This window comes from Zingiber officinale, chromosome 1A (assembly GCF_018446385.1).
Source record: "Zingiber officinale cultivar Zhangliang chromosome 1A, Zo_v1.1, whole genome shotgun sequence".
Classification (NCBI taxonomy): domain Eukaryota; kingdom Viridiplantae; phylum Streptophyta; class Magnoliopsida; order Zingiberales; family Zingiberaceae; genus Zingiber; species Zingiber officinale.
Window position 1 is genome coordinate 191,369,736 of NC_055987.1, and position 26,813 is coordinate 191,396,548.

General features: G+C 44.2%; 2 protein-coding genes across 2 annotated transcripts; one reads left to right on the forward strand and one right to left on the reverse strand.

Moving 5' to 3' along the window:
* Window positions 1-3,575: 3,575 nt before the first annotated feature.
* Window positions 3,576-5,093, reverse strand: LOC122038885 (tryptamine hydroxycinnamoyltransferase 1-like). Its single transcript, XM_042598846.1, has 2 exons — window positions 4,094-5,093; window positions 3,576-3,986 (listed from the first exon to the last, which is right to left on the reverse strand). Exons 1-2 carry the CDS (start codon window positions 5,068-5,070, stop codon window positions 3,635-3,637), a joined length of 1,329 nt encoding a protein of 442 aa, XP_042454780.1. The 5' UTR covers window positions 5,071-5,093; the 3' UTR covers window positions 3,576-3,634.
* Window positions 5,094-21,202: 16,109 nt separating this feature from the next.
* LOC122008809 (proline-rich receptor-like protein kinase PERK8) lies at window positions 21,203-22,787 on the forward strand. Its single transcript, XM_042564661.1, has 2 exons — window positions 21,203-21,288; window positions 22,076-22,787. Exons 1-2 carry the CDS (start codon window positions 21,203-21,205, stop codon window positions 22,785-22,787), a joined length of 798 nt encoding a protein of 265 aa, XP_042420595.1.
* Window positions 22,788-26,813: the final 4,026 nt, after the last annotated feature.

Below are 26,813 nucleotides of genomic sequence, written 5' to 3' on the forward strand. Positions count from 1 at the left end.
CTGTCACACACCGCATGATCAAATGCTGCTGCTTTTTTATTCTTGCTTGCAACTGTAGAGATGATAAAGGGTGACATACTTATCATATAAAGTTGTGGGATTGAATCGTAGGACTGTCATGACATAAATCTTCGGATCCTGTGCAACTCATCCCATCACCGCTTACTCTCTCGGCTGTCATGATTTACCTTCTTCGTGATTATCTGGGGTCGGGTGCGGTGGGGGCGCTGGGACGAACGATTTCGCTTTTTGCCACATAGGTGTAAAAGATTTTGATTTTGATTTTTTGTCTTTTTTTTTTCATTAGGTTTGAACAAATCTATTTATCTTTAGAATGAATTTCCTTCGAGAATGAATTTCCTTCGACTCCATTTTTAATGATATAATCTTTAAATTTCTTGAAGATCTTTGTATTATCATTCAATAGATTTCTATAGGCATCCGACAATGACTTGATAAATACAATCGCGACATCTCTTCTCTTAAATAGCATGTTATATCTGTGCGACTATCGTCACAGGTTTATTTTCTTGTGATATTATCTGTATTAGTTAATTACTATTTTTTTGGATAAATTGATTAAATTTATTAATAAATTTATTGATTAGTTTGATTAGTTTTATTTATATAATTGATTACTTTTCTTTATTATTTTCTTGATATTTGCAAGTATGGCTTAGTATCATATAGACATTGGACAATCATAATTTTTGTATTTATTGATTTTAAAAGAGAAAATTCAAGGAAGGAAGAAAAGAAAAATTATCAACTCATTTTTAAAACAAAAGAGTAAACATCTACACGAGAATTCTTCATCTAATATTGATATATCAAATTCTTCATGTTGATGTTAATTCTCTTGAGCCTGATCTGACATTACATACTTTGATATGAAAATATCCTGTTAATCAAAGGGATGACTAACAAAATTCGGAAGTCAAAATATGTGATTTGAAAGTCATTGGGTTAAAAAATTTATACGGTTAGAGTACTCTCTTTCGAAAATTGAAAGAAATTTTTTTAACAGATTCTATAGTCATTTATATTGAACGGAAGTTGGTTGAAAAAAATGTAATAATGATATAATAATTAATGAGTTTGATTTTAAGAAAAATCGAAAAGCACAACTTCAATAATATTTTTCACTCTATGCTTTAATTTTGAATATATTAAATATTAAATATTTTTATTCTATAGTTTTGAAAAATTAATAATCATATATTTTTTGTTTATATTTTTAAATTAATTAATTTATTATATTTTGATGGTGAACCCTATGTAAATTTAGATTCTGACTACGCTCCTGAGTCGATAGTTATTATAAATTTATAATACACGAAGGGACACGACGACAGTTATAAGCATTTACATTGAAACCCTTCTAAGAGGTGCATGCTTTCAGTTTCTCTCCATCAGTTATGTACTCTGACCTTCTCTCCCGCCAAGATAGTGGACCCTCTTCCTAAGCTATCATCGTCTTATTTTAATTTCTAGCATTTTATATTCTTTTTTTGATTTCATAATAACCTAGACATTGAAGAGATGTCATCGGGATAACTCCTAGCAAGTAAAAAAAGTGAGGAGAAAACTTTAATATCATTGCTCGTCTATGTGAGGTGAATTTCTATTGCTATATCTGTTGGATATTGGGGTCTTAAATGGACCAAAACGATTTAGAGGAAGGAAGCCATCAATTGTTGAAAGTCGTAATTGACTTCAAAATTGAAATCTACGATTCGCGTAGATAGATTTAGACTATTAATTTGCTCAAAACCGATTAAGGGTGAATGAGAAATTAATGTTTAAAGTCAACCCAAAATAACATTTATTATTCATTAATAAAGTGCATAGGAGAATAGTCTCACATCGGAAATTCTCGATGTGTATTCTCTACTTATTAATGAAGATGTGTTAATGGAGTTAACACAAAAAAAAATAAAAGGACAGGTGACCCCTTAGCCCAGGGCGAGCAGGTGCTCGCACCTGTGAGCCCGCCACCCGCCACGTGCGCACGTGCGCAATGGGCGCTTTGTAGGCGCACTTTGCACTTTGCACTTACGCATCGTCGCGTGCTCCAGGTGACATTGCAGTGCCTGCGTGGCACTCGGATGACGTGTCAGGCTCTTACCTGACGTGGCAGTGCCTATGCGGCATCCTCGTGGGCAAAGGGAGATGACTGGACAGTTGACTTAGGGAATGGATGGCTACCGTTGATCAACGTTGATCAAATAGATATGATGGATCGCTTGTGATGCGATCTAGAGCGTTGGATCGCAAAGAGTAACGATCTGACGATCTGGGATGAGGCTTGATCTGAAGCATCGAATCAATGGATCCAGATCCGATGGCTGATGACAATAGGCGGGATCTGAGGGTCGCAACTCCTCAGATCTGATGGATGAGATTGAAGTGGGTTTGGTGAAGGGTTACAACCCTTCAGAATAGATGATCTAGATCGATCCAGCCCAAGGAACACATCCACTCACCCAAAGGACACTCAACCTCTTCGTTCAGTATAAATAGAACCCTCCAGATGATGGAATATTCACTCAATCTTCTCTTCTCTTCCTCAAGCATTCATCTCATCTTGTGCATTCAAGAGTCCAAGAAGTCTACTAAAAGGTTCGCTGGTCTCGGAAGTCGGAGTGCTACGATTCCGAGACGTTCGTCGTCGTTGTATCTTGGGAACGAATTGCAACAATCCGTTAAGCACCGTAGCGGAGCAATATCGTTTACGGAGATAGTGTCGAACACTAGCCTCGACGATCAGTTTGTATACTCCAGAAGCTACACGGAAAGGAGCAACAATATCAACACGGCGAGATTTGCATCACTAAATATAAATAAAATAATTTTGATCAAACATTTGATCACTTGCCATATATTGAATGTAATTCTGATAAAGTCAAAATAAATATTTTCCTTATGTGTTAGTCATTATTCCAAAGGTTAGTAATCGTCCATGATTTATTTTCTCCGTTGATCCTAGGACAAATTGACGGGGACACTAGGGACGAACGTATTCATTTTTTTATTATCTTGCAGTCATGTATTGAATGTAATTCTAATTAATTACGTGCCATTTTATTAGACTAGACCTTATAAATCTGATGCATCGTTGTTGTGTGTATGATACATTCCATGTAAACAATTGTTACGTCAGAGGTAAAATGTTTCTTATTTATATTTTGACCGTTTGAGATGAACGATTAATCTTTATGCACCTATTAAGTACAATCTCGATAAATATATTTCATGTTTTTTTTCTCAAGGGTTGTTAAATACTTTTTGATAAAATAGTTAATGATTGTTAGTTAATTAAACTAATTTTCAATCGCTTTCTAATCAGGCAGCAACAGGTGTGACGAAGCAGGTGGCTGAAGAGATATTTTAGAAAATATTAAAAAAAAAAAAGGTAACACAGTGCGTTTATGATTTTTAAAAATATTGAAAAGGTTTAGTGGCCGACAAGTGGTTTTTTTTAACGTGGAAAAGTCAACTGGTCGCCGACCTTTCAACTGTATGCGACCCTGCAATTTCAATAATTTTGTCATCATTTTTTTAAAAAAAATTGATAGGAAAATAATTTCTCAAGGGCTATTATTTTATTTTATTTTAAATATTTAATTGATAATTAGTCCAGCGAATGAGACATTCGTTTCATCGCCTCCGATTGCTCCTCAAGCATCGACACCATCACGTCCACTCCTCCGGTCACCTCCCCCATCGCCGGCAGGAATATGAGCAGCCCCTCCAGCGGCACCCATGTCGGCAGAAACCCGCACAACTTCCCTCCGCCGCCCACCTCCATCTCCTCGAACCTCAGCCTCAGCCAGCTCTCCGCGTCCACCACCGGCGACAGCACGTTCCCTTCCTCGCCGTACACCGGTACCAACGAATCCCCCTCCGCCTCGTGCAGCGCCCCGAAGTCCACCATCGACTGCGCGTACTCGCCGTCCGCCTTCGCGATCGCCTCGTGCACCATCCTTTGTAGTGAGAATGTTTCCCCAAAAGATTAACAACTTAGACAACCTTTAATGTAGAGACAAAAAGGTTTTGGAAAAATAAATTGTGATCCGGCCAATTTTCTTACCTGGCCGCCGCCTCCAGTCCGTCCTCTGCGACCGCCAGAGTCGCCGCCTTGGCTTTCGCGTATGCATTAAGCACCAGATTGCCGAAGTAGTTGGCGGGCGCCGGGGGGTTCATCCTCTGCCGCACGTTGACGGTGACGCGGACCGTTGTTTCCAAGTCGCCGGCCAGGCCGCGGGCCGCCGTAATCTTCCGCCAAAGATGAGCCAGCAATGTCTCGAAGATGGTGTATTTGAAATTAGTCGCCGGCTTTAGCTTTTTCGATATGAAGTAGGCCGAGTAGTGGAGGAGAAAATTAGTGATTCTGCTCGGGTCGACGGAGTTGTTGGATGAGTAATGTTGTCGCCGGCCGTCGTCGAGGCGGATGAAGTCGGTTCCCCAGTGCTCAAACTCACACCGCGGTGGGCTCCGCGGCCGGATCCACGACCGATCGAAGAGCGTAGCCGGCGGCGCGCTGGCGGGAATCCCACGCGCGGCGCGCCCCCACGCGGCAAGGAAGGCGCCCATCGACGCCCCGTCGGCCACCTTGTGGTGGCACGACAGGCCGACCGCCAGGCCGCCACAGCGAAACCGGTTGAGCTGGACTTGGAGCAGGTGAGCGGGCTCCGCCGTCGGCGGGTGGAGCTTCAGCAGCTCCGGAGAGGGCTCAAGGGGGAGATGGTCAGAGAGCGTCGAAGCCACCGTAGCTTCGACCACCAGAGCGCCACCACCCTGACCGCCGACAAGGAAGCAGGGGAGGCCCCGGGAGTCATGGCAGAGCTCGCCGGTGAGGGTTGGGAAGAGGCAGAGCGTCTGGGAGAGCGCATTCAAGAGCGCAGGATTGGATGGGGTGGGTGGTGAAAAGGCGTAGACAACGGCGATGTGGATATCGACGGTGCAGCGGTCGAAAATGGTGAGCGGGAGCTCGTACGGCTCGCCGGGGGTTGCCTCGCCGGCGCTGGTGGGAAACAGAGTAAAACTTCGTTGCACCTGGACCTCCATTATATGCTGTTTAATTACTTCAAAGAGATGGCATTTATAGTGGTCTTTAGCTAATAAATAAAGCCTTAGACAAGTTAAACTAGTGATTTGGTGGTGGTTTTTTCATTAAGGATGAGATCACAAAGTCTTTATTCAACCACCTAGCTACGACTTACCAAATCCCCTATATTATAAAGTACTTGAGACATACAATAGTCAGTAAAGGAGTAGAGAAAAGACTGATGTTTATCAAGAAGATGAATTTATTAAGAAAAAAACTATGTTTTTTATATTGCAGCTGCCTACCAATACTGATGGACAAAGGTCCCAAGAGATGCTCTCATGGAATGGAAATGTACAGTGAGACAGTGAAGCATCTGTTGCTTTTACAGAGCACGAACATAATCATTTAGTGCCAAAGTTCTCATTACAGACGAAGAGCGTGAAGAGAATGTTGGGTTCTAGCTAATCAACTTTTTGAAATAATTTGCTTTGTTGTTTGCCACCAAAACATTTTTTTTTCAGATGGATGTGTGGGAACCAACATATTAGTGGATCAAATGTCGGAATAAAAATGACATATGGAGGATATATTCCATGTATACTTTTGTTATCAGAAGGCTTATAATAAGTCATCTTCCAATTCATAGTTAATAAGCATTAGAATCATTGCTGATCCCGTTCGGAAGTTGAGTCGGATGAAGGCGGACTTTGTTATACTAAAAGTTGACGGAAAGTCATTGAAGAGTTGGATCTACCGGATACCCTCCCGGAAAACTTCGCACGGGCGGCTGACGAGGATAGATGACTAGGACAATGATGCTGTTGCTCTGCGCACACTCAGATGAGTCCCCGAGTCGTTAGAGACCAGAAACCAAGGAAAAAGTCCCCGGGTCAGGTCCTCTGACGCTCAAGTCAGGTACTTTTTCCCCAGAAATCGCAGAGAAATGACGAAAAATAAAGACTAGTGAGAAATGATGAGTGAGCGTACCTGCATAAGGGACAAAGCCTCCCTTTTTATACTGCAACGACTGCCTCTGGGACCTGACAAGTGTCAGGGAATGTCGGCTGTCAGACTTTGTCTGGCGGTGATTGACATGTGGCTCTTGTCACGCCCCCAAAGGAGTCTCTGCCAGACAAAAATCCGGCAACACCTCCCCTGTACCGGTGACAATCTGAAGCATCACTACAAGCCAAAATACATCAGCCACATGCGGCTGGAATATTTATATACACAACCACGCAGTTATAATAACAGCCCACACGGCTGGAATGAAACAATCACAACCACGCAGTTATATATAAAACAGCCCACACAGCTGTACCAAAACGCAGCGGAAAAACGAAGGAAAGCCCACACAACACACATAAATACAATGCATGCCGGCACGGCTTAAACACAAATACAACCTCAAAACCATAGGATAGCCACATGGCTATACACAAATACAATGCCAAAAATAAGAAAAGAATATACAAAAGAAAATAAGCACGGTCCTCGGATGTGACGTAGGACCCGGCAGACAGGATACTCCGAGCGACACCAACCATCTACAAGCTACCTGAAACCATAAATGTATACAAGCGGTGGTGAGTATAGGTAACTCAGCGGGTATAGAAAAGATAGTGCATGGTCCATAAACAAAACATGGAGATCAAAAGTATGCAGTCTCAGTAGGGAATAAAGAACATGATCATACTATCATAATCAATGCACCTAAACATATCTGACATAATAACCTAACATATAAACTGTACAAACCACAACTAACATAATGACAGATACATACCCAAATCTGGAATCGACACATGGTACAATGATCAGTAAACTCACCGGATCTGCAACAGATATACCCGTGACACCTGTGCAATATAAGTACGACTGCATATACATGTAAAATAAATGACATGTATGCAGCATGGCAACCAAATGCAACAATCATATCGCAAACAAATGCAACATACCACAAACACATGCAACTAGTATCTAGTAGGCATGTATGCAAATATAACCCCCAGATGCACCGTGCATCATATGCAAAAGTGCATGCATGCTCCATGGTCACCCCCGCCACCTCTCCGAACACCACGACCCCTGTATGGCCGAGAGGCTGTGACGACTGTACTACCCTCCAGCCCACTATATAGTGGTCGAGGCGGACAGTCCGCTAGTAGCTATCTAACTACATAGCATCAGGGTCCCTGACTGCTCACAACGCCGGATCTCACTAAACCTCGTGACCGGGTGGCACGACAGGACGAGCGGCAACTGCTCTAGCTACCACTACCCATCAGTGGCCGAGTGTGCGGCGCTAAACCAAACCAACTGATGACTCTCTCACCACAAGGGAGACAGTGGTCATCAGATGCAATGAATGATGAACATAATATATATATATATAATCATCATCCATGCAACAACCTCAAACCTCATAAATACCTCCAACATGAGTACAATCGTCATGATACCTCCACGTATCCCACCAAACATATGTACACACTACACATGTATAATCAACCAAAAATCTCCAATAATCCCACCAGACACATGTACACACAAGATAAGTACAATCAACATGTATCCTCCAATAACAATACAACAGACATGTGTATACACTCTAAACATACAATCAACACAACTCCTCCAAAAGTACATGACCAATACATATGTACACACCACATGTAAATGTACGGTCAACAAGATAACTCCTATGACACATACCCATCTATGTACAGTCCACATCATACACCCAATCAGCATGGTAATACCAACAACCCGACAATCCCTACAAGGTATACTCTACACGTGTAATCACAACAGAGTAGATATCAAGAGTAGAGACTATATATGAATTAAATAGATCATCTCTAAGCTCAAGCAAAAGAAACAAGCAGGAAAAACAGCAACTGAACACGATATAGGGTAAAGTAACCTAATCCGTCAAATAACAACCATGCACTAAGCTCAAAGAAAATCTACATAGAGGCAAAGGAAGAAATACCCGCCTTAAATATAGATCGTGCCAAGTAATCCCGCGTCGAGACGCTCGTCCCGAATCCAAGTCCTGCAGAAATCAATATATTTATATTTTATTTAGCTAAATTCATATGAATTAAATAGCTAAATAAAATCTCTAACCCAATAGGATCACTCCAATCAAATATGCTCCCTGACTAATCCTCCAAATAATCCTTAACCACCATATCTGATAACCCAACCAACAATCAATCCAATAATCCAAAGAATGATCACATAACAATCTATATCAACCAATCACCATATCCACAAATTCCAACCCGATACAAACCCCAATCAATCCAACACATACCAATAATGATCATGTTTAACTCCACCTAGTGATCCAAAATCCAATACGATATTAAATCCATCCTTAATCCAACTCCTTCTAAACCAAACATAATCCACAACCATCAATTACTCCAATCAAAACTCCTCATGAATTAATCCAATTCAATTAGTTAACTCTTCTTGTTAACATGCTTCAATCATCCAACCCATAACTCATCCAATCCAAAAATCTATAATCTAACATCAATCCAAAACTCATTAATCAACACATCTTAAATCCAACTCACATAATTCATCATCAATCAAACACTAATCCAAACTCATCCTAAATCCTTCAAATCATAAACTAAACACCCTACATCTAATAATCAATCTAATGATCCCAATGACAAATATGAAATCATGATATTCATCCACCCTACATAATCCATCAACAACTAATCAACCAAAACACAACAACTTACAACTAAAAGTAAAACCCTAAACCTTCTTTCAACCTTCCATGATCACCCAAAACAAAGCAAACCTAATAAGAACCTAGTGGCAAACACTTACCGTGAGGCATAGCCACCAATCAAGAGCTCACAACTCCTACTAACCTCTGCCCACAGCCACCAAATCAAGAGCTCCCATCACCATGATCCCTGTCCATAAGCTACAAGCACACACACACACCTATCCTTCCAAGAATCAATCCATAATCCAACCATACAGCAAATGATTTGCTGAAACCCTAATTTATAGTACAAAACTCACCTCAACAGTCCCTTACCTTGGGAGGTAGCAGCTGATCAACACTCAACACCCACCAGAACCCTGCCAATAGCTGCCAAAGAAGCATTCATACATCAGTCCTTCCAAAAATTTGTCCAAGAAGCAATTGTACAACAATGCATCTGATGAATCCTACAACCAGAACCACACTCACGCCAATTGATCCCTTACCTCTTCATCCGAGAGCTACCAAAGACCCCCAGCCGCAAGAACGCAGAGGACAATGATCGGTCAAGGAAAATCATCGAGTTGTTCCTATGTCTTCCCCTAATCCAAAACAAGAGAAACATCACATTGGAACTCTATAAACCAAAACCTTTGAATCCACAAGATTTTTCCGACGCTTACCTCAATCATCGCCCACAAACGGTATCGCGCTATCCATCTCTGCCGATGGCGATCCGCAACCCCCCTCCGGTGAACAAATCCAAGAGAAGAACTGAGAGGGGCGCGGTCCACCGAGAGAGATGTGAATCAACTCCCCCTTGTCGTGCCCTAGCTCCGCCGGATCATCGTCGATCGCCCGCAAGAAAGAAAGAGGAGGAAGCCCCCACGCCTCGAGAAGGAGAGGGAGGAGGGAGACTCGGCCGAGGCACGCTAGAGGAGAAGACATTCATCGACAGTGAACTTGCGGCGGCCGATGATCGGGCGAGGAGGAATCGCCGGAGAAGGGTTTCGGGCGGAGGGGTTGTCGAGTGGGGGATGAAAATGAATCGGGAGGGAGGAAGAATAAAGAAAATAAAACTTAGGTTTAAGTTAATTAAACCTTAAGTTAAATCCTTAATCAACTCCCATTTAAATGGGTATCCCAAACAGACTCCGCTTAGCTCCCCCAATTCATCCCCTCAAAACCAGTCATACGGACTCCGTTTAAATCCCGAAAAATTTCTAAAAATTTCTGAAAAATCCAATAAGATTTTCCGTCCAATAACATTTATTATTTAATTTTACGGTATCTTACAGCTCTTCCTGATAGACTAGAGGCAAAACCGAAGGCCTAGCGCGACCCAACTGTTAGTATATTCCCTGACACCCTGATTGTTCTATAACATTCTCTGACAAGCGGCTACGATTCCTTAGCTTGTTTGTCCTATAGCGTCTGAACGACGAGTCTGCCTTCCGAGATCCGTACTCTCCTTGCTTTTATATATATACTACTATCCGACTTGTATATCCTGCTCTGTGTTAAGCTTGTATCCCGACCCGCCTTTGTCATCTGCTATCCCCGGTCTATACATCGCGATCTGCAAACTAGGTCTGTGTCCCGACCTTTTTACTGTTTACTGCTATCCATGACTTGTACGTCCCGACCTGCACGCTAGGTCTATGTCCAGACCTGCTTCTAGCTACTGTTATCCATGATTGACACTTCTCTACCTACAAGACAGGTCTGTGTCCCGACCTGTTTACTGTTTACTGCTATCCATGGCTTGTACGTCCCGACCTGCATGCTAGGTCTATGTCCAGACCTGCTTCTAGCTACTGTTATCCATGATTGACACTTCTCTACCTGCAAGATAGGTCTGTGTCCCGACCTGTTTACTGTTTACTGCTATCCATGGCTTGTACGTCCTGACCTGCACGCTAGGTCCATGTCGAGACCTGTTTACTGTTTACTGCTATCCCTGGCTTGTACGTCCTGACCTGTAAACCAGGTCTGTGTTCAGACCTGCATGTATACCTGTTATCCTTGGCTTGGATGTCCCGACCTGCACGCCAGGTATATGTCCAGACCTGTTTACTGTTTACTGCTATTCATAGCTCGTACGTCCCGACCTGTACGCCAGGTCTGTGTCCAGACCTGCATGTATACCTGTGATCCCGCTGCCATCCATGGCTAGTACTTCCCGACCTGTCCCATGGGTCTGATCCTTGACCGCTATCAGGGCTGGTCCATGTCCGACATATAATCCCATCTTTTGACCATCCCATCTGCTGAGACTTCGACCTTGTCCACGTAAGCTTGACTTTTGGCCTCCTTGACCTCCACATCAGCTTGATTTTTGACCGGCCATGAAGGCTTGACTTCACTTCCTTGGCCTCCACGTCCGCCTGATTTCTGACCAGCCACGGAGGCTTGACTTCTGACCTTCTTGACCTCCAGGTCAGCTTGACTTCTGACCCTCTTGTGACCTTGACTCATAACCACATCATCTTGCCGACCTCACAAACATGCACTGTATCACAAGCCTCCCCCTCAAGTCTAGTCGAAGGAGGCTCTGGTCCGACTGACTAGACCCCCATCCTTGTGTTAACCGACCTGGTTCCCGCTTCCTTTGCTGACCTGTCTTTCATCTGTATTCTGCAAAATTCCCCTCCATCCTGGGAGATGAACGATCTCCTTCTGAACTTATGATGACTCCTCAACTTCTGAGCGCACTTTCTTCCTATAACTGTTACACTATTTTCCGAGTGCCGCCTCAAGTTTCGAGGAAATCCCTTCACCTTCTCCTTCCTTATAAAAGATCCGAACGTCCAATGCTTCCAGCTATCCTCTTGTTAATACAGTACCTTGTCTCCATGGAACCCACCACAGAACCTAGCAAACTTACTTCTTTGCTTCGACAGACTTCCCATCTGTTGGAGTTATCGGCTCAAAAAGAAGAAGCCTCGCTCCAACAAATTGCCACTCTGACGGAGTTGCTGGCTTAAAAGGAAGACATCCTACAGGAGATGACCGCGAGCAGAGATCTTCAAGCTTCCCTTACGCATGAGATGGAAAGCCTCTGGCTGGCCGCCGAATCCAGGACTCGAGCCGAAATCACTCTTAAACATAAAGCTCAATCGGACTTCTAGTGTCAGGGGCAGTATATTGTTTATTTGAAGAGGAAACATGAAGATGAAGTGGTACTTATGAAAGAGGAAGGACGGATTAAAGATGAAACTATTGGGCAGCTGAAGCGTACCATCGACCTTATTACAGAAGATCTAATTAAGGTCCGAGATCATCTGACTAGGAAGGATCAAGTCTTTGGCTCTGGTAGCCATGTAAACCCTTAAAGAATGTACCTCTGACTTTAACGGAGTAAAAGCTGTTTTTCTGCATTCCCCTCTTATTGTAGTTCCACACTTTGTCTCGGGTATCATCATGTTTTTATAGAACACCTGCGTTTGTCTAATATTTCTAGCAAAAATAACAGTAATAAAAATAGCTTGCTTACCTCATTTTACCTTATAACATATAAACTTTTGGCCAAAGCCAATGAGACACTTGAGGATATGCCTGTGAGATTTCATATTTAATAAGAACCTTTGAATACTACTTATTGACCAGTCTGACGAGATAACTTAGCTAGCTGCATGGTGTGTTGGCGAATATAAGACATACTGACCGAGAACATCATTGTCCCGACCAAGAAGGTCGTTGGTCGTGAGAGCACTCACTTATAACTCGCACTGGGGCGAGAGTCTGGAACAGTCGACTTGGAAGGTCGTTGGGCGTGAGAGCCTTGCTCACTTATAACTCGCATTGGAGCGAGAGTCTGGAATAGCCGACCTGGAAGGTCGTTGGGCGTGAGAGCCTTGCTCACTTATAACTCGCACTGGGGCGAGAGTCTTGAACAGCCGACCTGGAAGGTCATTGGGCGTGAGAGCCCTGCTCACTTATAACTCGCACTTGGGCGAGAGTCTGGAACAGCCGACCTGGAAAGTTGTTGGGCGTGAGAGCCTTGCTCACTTATAACTCGCACTGGGGTGAGAGTCTGGAACAGCCGACCTGGAAGGTCGTTGGGCGTGAGAGTCTTGCTCACTTATAACTCGCACTGGGGCGAGAGTCTGGAACAGCCGACCTGGAAGGTCGTTGGATGTGAGAGCCTTGCTTACTTATAACTCGCACTGGGGCGAGAGTCTTGGGCGTGAGAGCCTTGCTCACTTATAACTCGCACTGGGACGAGAGTCTGGAACAGCCGACCTGGAAGACTTATGAAAACTCATTCGGCTATAGATGTTGCTGACCTGTAGGTAATTTTCCGACCAGGCTAAATATTGTCGCCCTGGGGGTGATTCCCCGACCCGGATAAATGTTGCCGACCCGGGGGTAAATTCCCAACCGGGGCCTGTGTGAAGGAACCGCTTCTATTTCATCTGCAGGCAAAATATACATAGTATCAGATATATTTTGAAGGTAGAAACATTGAAATCTCACTTAACCAGTGGAAAGGATGTCTTGTGGCCTAGTCACATTCAAATTTCTTTCCGCCACTTTTCTTTGCCATTTCCCTAGAAAATCGCGTGGTAAACGTTACCGTACTCCCATTTCATCTCATGATTTCCTTATCACGTCCATCATTAATACGCTTCATAGGGGTTCGACACATGTCCCATGCCTTTATTGCTTATGCAATATGACGCCGCCGACGCCACTCCTTTTTGTACACGATTTCCTATAAGAGCATGCTCCTTTGCGATCGGACGGTTTTAGGCGCTTCACCCAAAAAGATACTCACCTTTTCGATAATCCCTAGGAAAACTCTCTTTATAAACTCTAAAGGCACTCCGCAGTCGTTGCCTTGAGCGTTTTGACTGCCTTCCTCTTCTTGTTGCTTCACTATCTTTGGCGTATCCACTCTTCCCTTTCTAGACTCTTCACACTTGGTGTTCTTCTTCTTCTTGACTGACTTCTTTTCCAACCTCCCTTACCTTGATAATGGCTGACGGTAAGACCACCCTTTGGTATTCGTGCTTCATTTCTGATATAGATGATCATGACCTATCTGTGATTCGGTCTGACCTGCGACTCAGTGATGCTTATGAACTCAGAGTTCCTACATCCCATGAACACCCTGCCAACCCTCCAGAAGGCTTCATGACCGTTTTTAGAGACCAGATTTTAGGAGGTTTTCGTTTTCCCATCTATCCTTTCATTGCATCCCTGAGCCAATACTTCGACATCTACATCTCACAATTTACCCCCAACTTCTTCAGAGCTGTATGCGGCACTGTCATTCTATGTCGCATATACCAACTTACACTGACCGTCCAACTATTTCATCATTTTTACTCTTTCAAACGCTCGGAGCCGAGAGTGTTTATGGTACAGGCTAGGCCTGGTTTCAAGTTCTTTTCTGATATGTCCTCTTCCAACAAGGGATGGAAGTCTCGTTTCTTCTTTATTAGATCACTTGGCCCCTTGGTCGAGCCGACCCAATGGTGCTCTGACATCCCTTCCAACATCCCTGTACATCACCATCAGCCTTCTTGCGACGCCGCTTCAGAAAAACTTCAAGGAGTGAGCGTTCGCTTTTCTGTATTACTGTTGGAAGATTTTTTGTATTTGTTTGGGCTCAGCCCTGTTCAGACGGAGATAGGAGCTCCATTAGGTAAGATTCCATTTTCCTCTTTGCTATTCTTCGCTAACTGAGGTATCCTTCTTTCCCTTTGCAGAGGCTGCCATGCTCCGGGCGTATTCCTCCGATGTAAAACGCCAATCTTTCTCCATTCTAAAAGTTTTAAGTGCGGAGCTTAAGCAGGGCTTGGCAGCCTCTTCCCGGTCTGCCCCTTCTGCCTCGTAGTCCGCCCCTTCTGCCCCGCAGTCCGCCCCTTCTGCTTCTCAGCTCGCCCCATCTGCGCCGACCTAGGAGGAAGCTTTCCCAGCCCTTCCTCTGGATGTGGCTCCTGTAGAGGACCTGGCCACTGTAGAGCAGGTCGAGGAAGAGTGGGTTGAGTCTCCCCCTCCTGCCCAACGTCTAAGGCTCCAACGCAAGAGAAAAAGGGTCATTCCCGCGACCCAAGCGTCACCTCCCCCACTTTCTTCTGGCCGTCACCCCTCAACCACCTCTCAATCTTCAGAGGCCAAGACCATTACCCCCGATCGGGAGCCTACTTTGGGGTCTGAGGTTCCCCCTCTGTCGCCTTAAATAGCGGCCTCGACCCCTAGTAGGGCTGTAACTTCCAATTAGGCCTCTCTTCCCGCTCAGGCCTCCTCTCCCGGGCAGCTACCCTTTCCTTTAACGGACCAGTCCGGGAGTTCTGCAACTCAATCTACCTCCCTCCCGTTAACTATTCCGACCTTTACTTCTCAATCTCGGAGGAAAATTCGCAAGAAGTATGTCTTTACTGATTCTTGGCGCCTACCCTCTTCCACAGAGTCCGGCGCTGCCGAAGAAACTACAGGAGAGGCTCCTCCCCCTGTGACCCTGGTTGAACTAGAGGGCGACTTAGCAGCGTCTTGGCGATCAGACAATCGGAAGTTTTGGAAGAATCTTCCGATGGAGGGGCTGGATCAAGCTGCTCGCCAGATAGTTTCCGTAAGTTCTCTTGTATCAAGGCTCCTCTGCTGGAATTTTTTATAATTTTTCATCTATCTAACGCAAGCCTGTTCCGCCAATCTGAGCGCCATTCAGTATGCCTCTCGTTTGAAAAATAAGAATGAAGTGCTAAAGACTCGTTTTCAGGAGTTGGAGCTGCCGCTAACTCCTCGAGATCCTCTCAACCCGACCCCTGGGGATTTAGCGAGTTATCTTCAACTGATTGGGGAGTCTGCAGAGTCTGCTCGCAACATTTCCCATGCGGTTTTCGATAAGATTAAAACTTTGGAAGTGGCTTTGCGGACAAGAGAGTCTAAATTAGCTTCTGAGGCAGAGAGGCGTCGCTCGCTGGTTTCGGATCTGGCTGAAAAGGATGCCCGGTTGGCGAGTCTGCAGGAAACTCGGGAGGCTCTTCAGAAGACCTTAACTGAGGTCCAGGGTCAATTGACCTCTAGTTCAGACCGGGAGAAGACCCTTCACATCCAGTGGGAGGCCAACCAAGCGACCATTAAATCAATGCAGGCCGACCTTCTGAAAGCTCAAGAGAATGTTTCTCAGGGTCAACAAAATTTGACTTTGGCCCGAGCAGATGCAGAAAAGGCCCGAGCTGATGCAGAAAAGGCCCGAGCTGATATGGAGAAGGTCCAGGCAGAGTTGACTGATTACCAGGCGGGAGAAGTGGGTCGTCTACGGGCATACAGGCGAGCATACGTCTCCTCCCCCTTCTTCTTGAGGAAGATAGGGGGTTTGATGAATTTGATGCTTTGTTGCGGTGCGGCTGGCGGGGCTTGACAAATGTTTGAACAGGACCTGCTTTGCGCTGCTCCCTCAGAAGATTTCTTAGATACCCCTCGCTTGATGAGAGAGATTTCGGACGGGTCACTTCCTTCCTTTAAAGACGACGGCGACTTGTTTCTCCTCCCTGAGCCTCAGGCTGACGTGGTGCCTGGCCCCCCTGCGCCTCCTGCTGACAGTGATCCTTGATGAGGCTTTGCATACTGAACTATTAATGTACACATGACACTTTCAAAACTTTCACTCAAACTGCTTGCTGTGTAATTTCAGACTTGAATTTGCTCTGTTCCATTGGCCCTTCTTATGATATGGTGATATGACTTGACCGCTAGCCTTCGATTTTCTTTGATAGTGTATCAATTTTCTTATAATATGTTCCTCTTCTCATCAGTTATCTTGAATTTTTTCCGACTGATATGACCCATAACCTTGTAAACGCGGGTTTCGACATTCTAGTTTAAGTCCTATCTGACCCCGGTCTAGAATCCCTTTTTTATCCTAACCTGTTTTCCTTACCTTTTTCTGCTGACCGTTTAACTTAGCCTAATAAATCGTCCTAGTCTGCACATATATCCCGAACTGCCCAGCTTGTCTTTCTCTGCCGACCCCCCTGTTGGAGTGTATACTAAAAGCCTAGCTTTTGTATAAACATTTATAAGAATCACATTGGTCAAGTGTCTAGATTTATATATACCAAATGTAGATATTCAATTAATTTATATTGTAGATAACATAGTGTGTGGTGTCACATACAGAAGATCGTGTTATCGGTTCTTTATAAATTATAAACAGTAGCTCACGACTAAGATGGAAAGGAACAAAGCATTGGAATAGTCGTAGTGTAATTAAGTATTAGTTTATCTTGACTAATAGATTACACTAGTACACTCTAAGTGTATTGAGTAGGACCATTTAAGGTAAGTTCTTTTTATACTGATTTAATAAAAGAACTAGACCTTAGTTATTATGGAAGTGTGTGCTCTTAATCCTAATATAATAACAAGCACATATATTTGATATTTATTTCTTTGACTTATCAAAGGGTGAGATTTAGCTCGATAAATCAAAATGCCTGATAAGTTGGGAAATGATGTTACTTATAGTGTGACTTGTTGATTATAGAAGGAAACTGTGTCCCAGTAATCTAGGTTGATAATGTCCCCAAGAGGAGCTCATAAAGATTGTCATGTTAAACCCTGCAGGTGGACTTAGTCCGACATGACGATAAGGTTGAGCGGTACTACTCTTGGACTAAGATATTAATTAAATGAGTTGTCAGTAACTCACTTAATTAGTAGACATTCGACATCTTAAACACAGAGAGACTAACACACTCATAATAAGAAGGAGCCCAAAAATGTAATTTGGGATTGGTGCGGTAGTTCAATAATAATTCTTTAGTGGTATGAATTATTATTGATGAAGTTAAGTTGTGTGTTTGGGGCGAACACGGGAAGCTTAATTTCATCGAGAGACCAAAACCAATTCCTTCTCTCGGTCCCTATCGTAGACTCTTATATATAGAAATTTATACCCACTACATATCCACCTTCTTACCCATCCTAATGGGACCGGCCAAGCTAGCTTGGAGCCAAGCTAGGGTCGGCCAAGACCAAGTGGATGAGCCAAGTTGGTGGCCGGCCAAAGCTTGGGTCCCAAGCTTAGGTAGCCGGCCACTAGAAAATTAAAAGGAATTTTTATTAAAATTATTTCTTATGTAGATATCATGGTTTTAAAAGAGAGTTTAAAATTTAAATCTTTCCTTTTATAGCTTTCTACAAAAGATTAAGAAAAGATTTGAAATCTTTCCTTATTTGTAGATTGAAAGGAGATTTTAATTTTGAGAAAACTTTCTTTTTTAACCATGATAATAATTTAAAAGAGAGTTTTAAAAATTAAATATTCTCTTTTATTAGTTTCTATAAAAGATTAAGAAAAGATTTGATATCTTTCCTTATTTGTAGATTGAAAAGAGATTTTAATTTTTAGAGATAACTTTCCTTTTTGGAAATTATCCACATGTTTAAAAGAAAGATTTTAATTTATAAAATTTTCTTTTTATAACCCACCATGAAGGGAAAAATTATTGGAGAAATTTTTTATAAATTTCCGGAAACAAATTAGGAAGTTTTAATTTTTGTTTTAATTAAAACTCTCCTTGTTTTGGGGAAAGAAGTGGCCGACCATGTAATTGGAAAAAGAAAATTGTTTTTTAATTAATTAATTTTTTCTTTTTCATGGCAAAAGAATTAAGGAAGTTTTTATTAAAATTTCCTTATTTGCCAAGACCAAGGATTATAAAAGAGGGGGTAGAGGTGCCTTAATGGTGAACGACTCTATTCTTTTCTTCCTCTCTTTTCCTCCTTGGTGTGGCCGGACCTAGTGTCTCCTCTTCTCTTTCTTTTCTCTTCCTCCTTTGTGGCCGGCGGCATCAACTTAAGGGAAGTCCATGGTGGCCGGTTCTAGCTAGGAGAAGAAGGAGAGAAAGAAGGCTTCGTTTCTAGCATCCCTTGGAGCTTGGTGGTGGTGGCCGGACCTTTACTTCTCATGGAGAATTAATGGTGGTCGAATCTAGCTTGGAGAAGAAGGAGCTTGGTGGTTATCGTCTCGGAAGATCGTTGCCCACACAACGTCCGAGATAAGAAGAGGAATACGGTAGAAGATCAAGAGGTTATTTTACTTACAAAGAAAGATATAACTAGTAATTGTTTTTCGCATCATACTAGTTTTCTTTGTATAGTTATTTATGGAAATACCAAACACAAGAGGCATATGATTCTAGAGTTTTTTGAAATAGTTTTTTCGAGTTTGTGTTTTCTTCTTTTTCGAATTTGTGATTCGATTGTTCTTTTTGGTTAACCTAGAGTTATTTAAGGAAATAAATACTAGCTTTCCTTAAAAGGCTTTGCCTAGGCGGTGTTGGTTGCTCCCATATCCAAGAAGGCCATGTGCCTCGCAATGCAGTCCTGGAAGCCAATTTTGAAAATTAATATTTATGGAATTAATAACTTAGGTAGATTTGAATCAATAGTGTTAGGTTCCGCTTGCGATTCAAATCTAAACCATTAAGAACAAATAAGTTAAATTTGGAATCAATGATGTTAAGTTCCGTCTGTGATTCCTAATTTAACTTCTAAATAACACAATAGGTTATTTAAGGAAAGGTTCGACACTTGTACAAAAAAATTTTTGTACAGTGGAACCGGTACGATTTTCTTAGGACTAACCAACACCCCCTGGCTCGGCGCTGTCCCCTGATCTGTTCTTTCTCTCGTAATCCAGGTCAAGCTAATTTCAGACCAGGTACAGACCAGGTCAGACTAGGAAGTTGAGAGTTAAACTCAGACCGGGAAAGCAATGGTACCCTGACCGGGAAAGCAAGGACAAGTGTTGTGTCTTTTCTCAAGATTTGTCTCCTTGTACTTCGCGCCGGTACATTTCCAAATATACCCTTGGGCGTTATTTTCAAAGAAGATCCTGTTGGGACCTTGACGTTCGCTAGAGGGGGGTGAATAACATCTCACCCAAATCGTTACTTCCTACGCTTGTTAGTGCACAGCGGAAACAAAAATACTAATAAACAAAAGCAAAGCTAACCCTAGAAAACAATAAACAAGAAGCAAACCCAATGACACGTTGTTTAACGTGGTTCAGAGATGAAGCTCCTACTCCACGGCTGTCCGTAAGGTGGACGATCCCGATCCGTCGGTGGATGACTCCCCAGAAAACCTCCGGCTAGCTCGTGTAGCTCCTTGTGGGTGGAGAAACCTTGCCACAAACTCTCACCACGGACTCTTGAGAAGCTAGGGCACTGGTAGACTACTAATAGGGGTTAACCACCTCTATTTCGTCAACCATGCCCAAGCACCCCGAGCTCTATTAAATAGAGCTCGAGAGGATAACACTAAGCTGTTTTCCAGCTACCAGTCGACTGGTGTATGCACCAGTCGACTGGTCCTTTAAGTGAAGACCGTTACCCAACGGTCGACTACCAGTCGACTGCTACAGTGTACCAGTCGACTGCTACAGTGTACCAGTCGACTGCTACAGTGTATTAGTCGACTGCTACAGTGTTTCTATAGTGTCACAACAGTGCTGCTACAGTGTCGCTACAGTACTGCTACAGTGAACCCTAAAACCATAAAATTTCACCTCGAGTACAATCACTCAGCACTCGTCCTCGCCCAACCAACCTAGACCTAACCTTCTAGCCTCCTCCATCAACCTCGCATCCGTCAGATGTCTCCCCATCTTTCATATCTTGCCTTCTGGAGTTTCCTTCGACCTTGTCCTTATTGTCGGGTCTTCCTTTGACAAGAGGCTCCTCACCTCCGGGACTTCATCCATTGCCAAGTCACACTTGTACTTACGTTGCCAAGACTACATACTTGGACTTACACCGCCAAGACTCATCCTTGGACTTTCCTCATTTGCCAAGATCACACTTAGACTTTCCTTGTTATACCTGTATCCTGCACACTCACAATGCATATCAAATACAACAATAAACCTAACTTAAACCTTTGCCCAAACATCAAAACTTAGGGTACCCAGATTGCTCCAACAGATCCTTCAGTTCTCTTTTGCTCCCGCCAATTATTATGAGCCGGTGGATGGTATCTGACGAAATTGCCTCTCTTCCTCGCGTATATAAATAATCTCCTTGGGCTTGGTTTCCAAACTTTGCACATCCTCTTTTTCCTTCAGTTGGAATCAAGTATCCTTCCCGAATCTCTGCTTTTGTGTTGATAGCTTCCCGCTCGATCCCTTCTCCTTCTGTCTCTTTTCTTATGGCATCCCCCTCTTTTCTTCCTTTTTTGGCGGCGGTGTACTAACCCGTCTCTTCCACTTTTGATGAACTGGATCGGGATGACCTGCGATACACCTACGGAGTCGGGGATAATGCTCATGTGATCATCCCCACAGGGATACACCGATTTTTTGATCCTCCCCATAGATATTGCACTTTCTTTAAAGAGCAATTTGTGGCCGACCTTCGTCTTCCTCTCTATCCCTTCTTTTCGGACGTATGCCGCCACTTCAAGATTCCTCTAGGACAACTGACGCCGAATTCGATAAGGCTCCTCTGCGACTTCGTGGTGCATTGCAACGTTTGTGAGTTATCTTGGTCCGCCCATTTGTTCCATTGCTTTTTCACCCTCCGGCAACAGGAAGAAGGCACCTTTCGCTTCCAGCCTTGCCTTCGGACTGCATTTTTCTCGCCCCTGCCACCTTCTGAACCGAGCTGGAGAAACAAATTCTTTTTCATCCAATTACCACAGGAGATGGAGTGGCCCATGCGATGGCAATCTTCACTTCCCCCGAGCCCGCCACTGGAGGATTTTCATCTTGATACCTCCTATATAGAGGCTTCCTCTCGCTTAGCGGGCTAACAATTAAACTTAACCCGCTTATTGTCCGAGGAGCTACTTGCCTACTTCCGCCTGAGCCATCTTACTCCGGATACTCCTCATTCCCTGGGTAAACTTCCCTTTTAGTTCTGTTACCATTTTATAAACATTTAGTTTTTCCTATTGCAATTAACCTCCTACTTTATTCTGTGCAGCTGAAGTTTTGACCCGTGCCTCAGAGGTTCAACCTCTTCCCTTGAGTGACATGGAAATCATGAGGCGTGGTCGAGTTATTTTACAAAGAAGATCACTTCTCTACTTGTCTTCGACTTCAATCGGTGGGGCTTCCCTGGCCAATCCTCAACCTCGACCTGCTCGCCGAGGGTCTTCTGATGTCCGACCTGCCCCCTTGGCTCGCCCTACTCACCCCCGGACTGCGCGTCTACCCCGGCCGGCTATCCCTATTTGCCCCCGGGCCCCACGTACAACCCGGCTATTACCCTGACACCTCTTCAATCGGTTAATCCTCCCTGAGCTACTTATATACCTAGTCTAGGCCTCGGTCGAAGATCAGGCAATGTTCCCTACGCCAACCCTGCTTTTAGGGAGGCATCTCAGGCGGCTCGTCAAGCCCGTGCTGCTAATGATCGTCTGAGCCAGGATGCCCCTTCTGCTTCTAGACGTAGGGCTCGGCTACATTCTGATGATTCTGATTCGGATGATCAGCCGTTGTCTCAGAGACTCCGCCGCCGAGCCCCTCATCCAGTGTTAGACTCGGGCCCTTCTGCTATCCCTTCTCCTTCACCTCCAGTTGCAGCTGCCTCTCCTCCGCCTCCTATTGTGACTCCGCCTCCTGTCCGGAGCCAGGCAGATGTTCCGCCGGACCCTTCCGCAATTCCAGTTGAGCCTCCCACTGCTCAACCTTCTCCTCCAGCTCAACCTCCTACTCAACCTTCTACATCACCGCAGCACCAGAGCACCGAGGCCGATCCCTCGCGTCGCTCTCCGCCATCTACCTCACCTCCAGAGCTATCTCCTGTGCCTCCATCAGCTCCTTCTGGGTCAGCTGCTGGGCCTTCTGGGTCAGCTGCTGGGCCTTCTGGCTCCGCCGCGGGGCCTTCACAACCGCCTCCACCTGTCCCTCTTTATTATCGTACCACTGCTCCTTCAGAGGCTGGACTACAGTCAAGGCGTGACGTTCCCACCAGCTCCTTGACCATGAAAGGTCACATAGCCACTGTGTGGAAAGAAAGTAGGCGTTAGATGGAACTTTTGCCGCCCCTTGCCCAGATGGATAGATTTTCTGAGCTATACATCAAGGTCAGCTTCCATGATGGCTTACTGTAACTATTATCTTCCCCATTCTTATCGGATGTTTCTTCTATGTCCCAGGCATGCGCAGAATCCTTGACGATAAATCAATCCTTTTACGCAGCTCACCATCAAAATAAGATGCTGCAAGACAAGGAAGCTGAGCTGGAACTTCAACGGAGTAACCCGACACAGGCTAGTCATGCCCTGAGGGCTGAAGTAAAAGCTCTAACAAGAAAAAGAATAGTCTTGAAGTATCCTTGACGATATCTGACTAAAAGCTTAAGGACCTCAAGGAAGAAAAAAGCCAAGTTGAAGTTATGCACCAGCAGCGCATGGATCAACAAACTTTGGAGCATCAATGAACTGTTGACCAATTGACCCAGAAGTTGCGTGCTGCTGAAACTTTATCGCAGGAACAAGACAATAAACTAAAATCTCAGGCGGCCCAACTAGCATCTCAAGCAGAAGAACTACTAGCCGCCCGAACTGAACTAGCCCAGGCTTGGACTGCAGTAGAAGGAGCATCGACAGCCCTGGTCCTTTATAAAGAAGGAGAGAATGCCCGCTGTCAGTAGACCCGCGCTCTGTACCTGCGTTCTCCAGAGTTCTGTACACAATCTGGGCAACGTTTCTCCACTTCCGTTATTTATGGTGCGGCCGGTGCCATATGACAACTTTATAAGCAGGACAATTTGAAATCATCCCCTCCTCCTGAATTTTTGGATCACGACCGGATCCTTAAAGAGATCCCGGATGAAATTTTTGCTCCCTTCAAATGATTCTTACTCACTGCTTGTAACTTAGAGACTTTCTGTAAAATACTTCATTTCTTTTCTTAATGCACACCTATTTGCACACTGTGGTTTACTTTGCTAAAATCGCTTAACTTGCCGAAGGAAACATTAGGATATACAATTTTCGCTTTTATATCCCCTCACCGCTATATCTAATCTGCTTTCTTCCCCGATCTTCCAAGTAGAGGACAGCTCGGCTTACCACCTGACCCGCTCTTCTTTGTATGCTCCTTTATATTCTGTAAGGTCGCAAGTAGTTGGTGCTCCAGGATCGATCTAACTTCTTGCCCCGGTCATCTTGCAAGTAATAAGCTCCGGACGATAATTTTTTGATGACTTTGTAAGGCCCGTCCCACTGAGGTGCGAGCTTGGTCACGTCCCCCACGGGCTTGATTTGCTTCCAGACCAGATCTCCTTCACCAAAGAATCGAGGAATCACTCTTTTGTTATAATTTTGTCTCATTTTTTGTCGATAAGCCTCCAGCCGAGCTGCCGTTATGTCACGGGTTTCACTAATAAGATCCAGCTCAGCCAACCGCCGCTCTGCGTTTCCTTCATCATATAATGTCCTCCTGACTGAGGGCACTCCAATTTCTATGGGTACGACTGCTTCATTGCCATAAACCAGGTGGAAGGGCGTCAAACCTGTACTTTCCCGAGGTGTTGTACGATAGGCCCACAAAATGCTTGACAGTTCTTCCACCCAATTGCCTCCCACATGATCCAGCTTAATCTTCAGACCTCATACTATTTCTCTGTTGACCACCTCGGTCTGACCATTGCTTTGTGGATATGCTACTGAAGTGAATGCCTGCGTTATGCCAAACCCCTTGCACCAGGTCTGAATTTTTTGCCCTTGAAATTACCTTCCATTGTCTGACACCAGTTTGTGAGGAACCCCAAATCTACAAAGAATGTTCCTCCATAGGAATTGAATGACGACATCTTCTATGATCCGGGCTAAGGCCTCTGCTTCCACCCACTTAGAAAAATAATCCACCGCCACCAATAAGAAACGTCTTTGACCTGGTGCCATTGGAAATGGTCCCACAATATCCATGACCCATTGATCAAAAGGACATGAGACTATAGACGTTTTTAACAGAGCCGTAGGGCGATGTGTTAAGTTTTGATGTTTCTGGCAGGACAAGCAGATATTTACCAATTTGTGAGCATCTCTCTGTAAGGTGGGCCAGAAATACCCAGCCAGAAGTACCTTGCGAGACAATGTCCAACCACCTACATGATTGCCACAACATCCCAGATGTATTTCTCGCAAGGCCTAGTCGGCCTCCTCCATACCCAAGCATTTGAGTAAGTGTCTAGAGAAGGACCTCTTGTAGAGATGATCTCCGATCATGACATAAGCAGGGGCCTGCTTCCTTATCAATAGTGATTCTTCTGGGTTGGTTGGTAAGATCTCCTGTCTGAGATAGTTGATCATGGGCACCCTCCAATCGATAGTTGCTTCTCTATTATTTTACAGATCTATCTGAGCTATAAGGAAAGATTGGGCCGTTGACCGATCCAACACCCAAGTGGTTAGGGAATTGGCTATCTTTGCTAGTTCATCTGCCTTCTCATTTTCCGACCTGAGAATCTTGGTTACCGTGACCTCTGCGAATTCCTCTTTCATCTTCACATAAGCTTCCCGGTATATTTGTAATTTATCGCAATTTATCATAAAGTTGTTAGTCACTTGCTGAGTCACCAGCTGGGAATCTGAGTAAATGATTACCCGGGCCGCCCCTACGTGCCGGGCTACTTGCAGTCCTGCCAACAAGGCCTCGTATTCTGCCTCATTGTTCGTGGCTCGGAAATTCAATCGAACCGCCAATTGGAGTATATCTCCTTGGGGAGATATTACCAAGACCCCAACCCCACTTCCCTGGTGATTAGCCGATCCATCCACGTAGACCTTCCAGGTTTCTTCAGAGTTGGTCTGATGAATTTCTGTTAAGAAATCTGCTAAGGCCTGCGCCTTAATGGTGGTGCGCGGTTGATACTGTATGTCATATTCTCCCAACTCCGTTGCCCATTTGATAAGCCGACCTGCAACTTCTACATTAGTTAGCGCTCTTCCCATGGTGCTATTGGTCAGAACCGTGATAGGATGCGATAAGAAATAGGGTCTTAACCGCCGAGCCATAAGGACCAATTCGTAAACCAACTTCTATAGGGCCGTGTACCGAGCCTTGGCCTCTTTTAATAGATGACTGAAGAAATACACTGACCGTTATACATTGTTATGCTCCTTAACAAGCACAACCCCTACGACCTCGGGGGTGGCAGATAAGTAGACCCATAAGGGTTCCCCAACAACTGGCTTAAATAAAGATGGCAAAGCCTCCAAGTACTTCTTCAGTTCCTCAAAAGCTCGAGTACAGTCTTCATCCCATTGGAATTTGGAGGCCTTCCTGAGCACCTTAAAGAAAGGAGCAGCCCAGTCTGCAGATCTGGAAATGAATCTCGACAGGGCTATTATTCTGCAGACTAGCTTCTGAGTTTCCTTCAAATTATGAGGAGGCTGCATATCCCTTAGCGCTTGAACTTTTTCTGGATTGGCTTCTATCCCTCGCTCAGTCACCAGGTAACCCAAGAATTTTTCTCCCTTAGCTCCAAACAGGCACTTCAAGGGGTTCAGCATCAACCCATATTGCCGGAGAGTCCTGCATGTTTCTTCTACATCTTTAATCAGGTTCGCGGCTGTAACGACCCAATTTTCCTTATTTCAAGTTCCAAATGTCCATAAAAATATTTGGAAATACTTTTAAAATATTCTAGAGATTTTTAGGAATTTTTAGAGTATTTTTATGTAATTTTTGGAGGTCGTTTAATAGGGTTACAAAAAGAAAAAAGTTTTGATAAAAAACGTTGAAGGTGAGATTCGAACCCACGACCTCGGGTCGGACTGACCCAAGCAAAACCGGCCCAACCAGCTGAGCTACGCTCATTTTGTTAATTATATATGGAGCGATATATATTTAAGTAATAGTTAGGAACAGTAAAATAATAGGAAATAAAATGGTTGCAGCTGGGATTCGATCCCTCGTGTTGGGCTTTAAGCAGAACGCAGCCCACCAACAGACCAGCCGCGGGTTTGTTAATAAAACCCGAATCAAGTTGTATTTAAGCAATAGTTAGTTAACAGAATATTAAAGTTATAAGAAGAGAACTTAGG

What these genes read in the sequence shown, in the direction of transcription:
- LOC122038885 (XM_042598846.1), bottom strand. Translation starts at nt 5,070, where the DNA reads ATGGAGGTCCAGGTGCAACGAAGTTTTACTCTGTTTCCCACCAGCGCC. An exon ending in GGACTGGAGGCGGCGGCCAG is followed by an intron (nt 3,987 to 4,093) that starts GTAAGAAAATTG and finishes CTCACTACAAAG; the next exon opens with GATGGTGCACGAGGCGATCG.
- LOC122008809 (XM_042564661.1), top strand. Translation starts at nt 21,203, where the DNA reads ATGCCGCCACTTCAAGATTCCTCTAGGACAACTGACGCCGAATTCGAT. An exon ending in CGTGGTGCATTGCAACGTTT is followed by an intron (nt 21,289 to 22,075) that starts GTGAGTTATCTT and finishes TTATATACCTAG; the next exon opens with TCTAGGCCTCGGTCGAAGAT.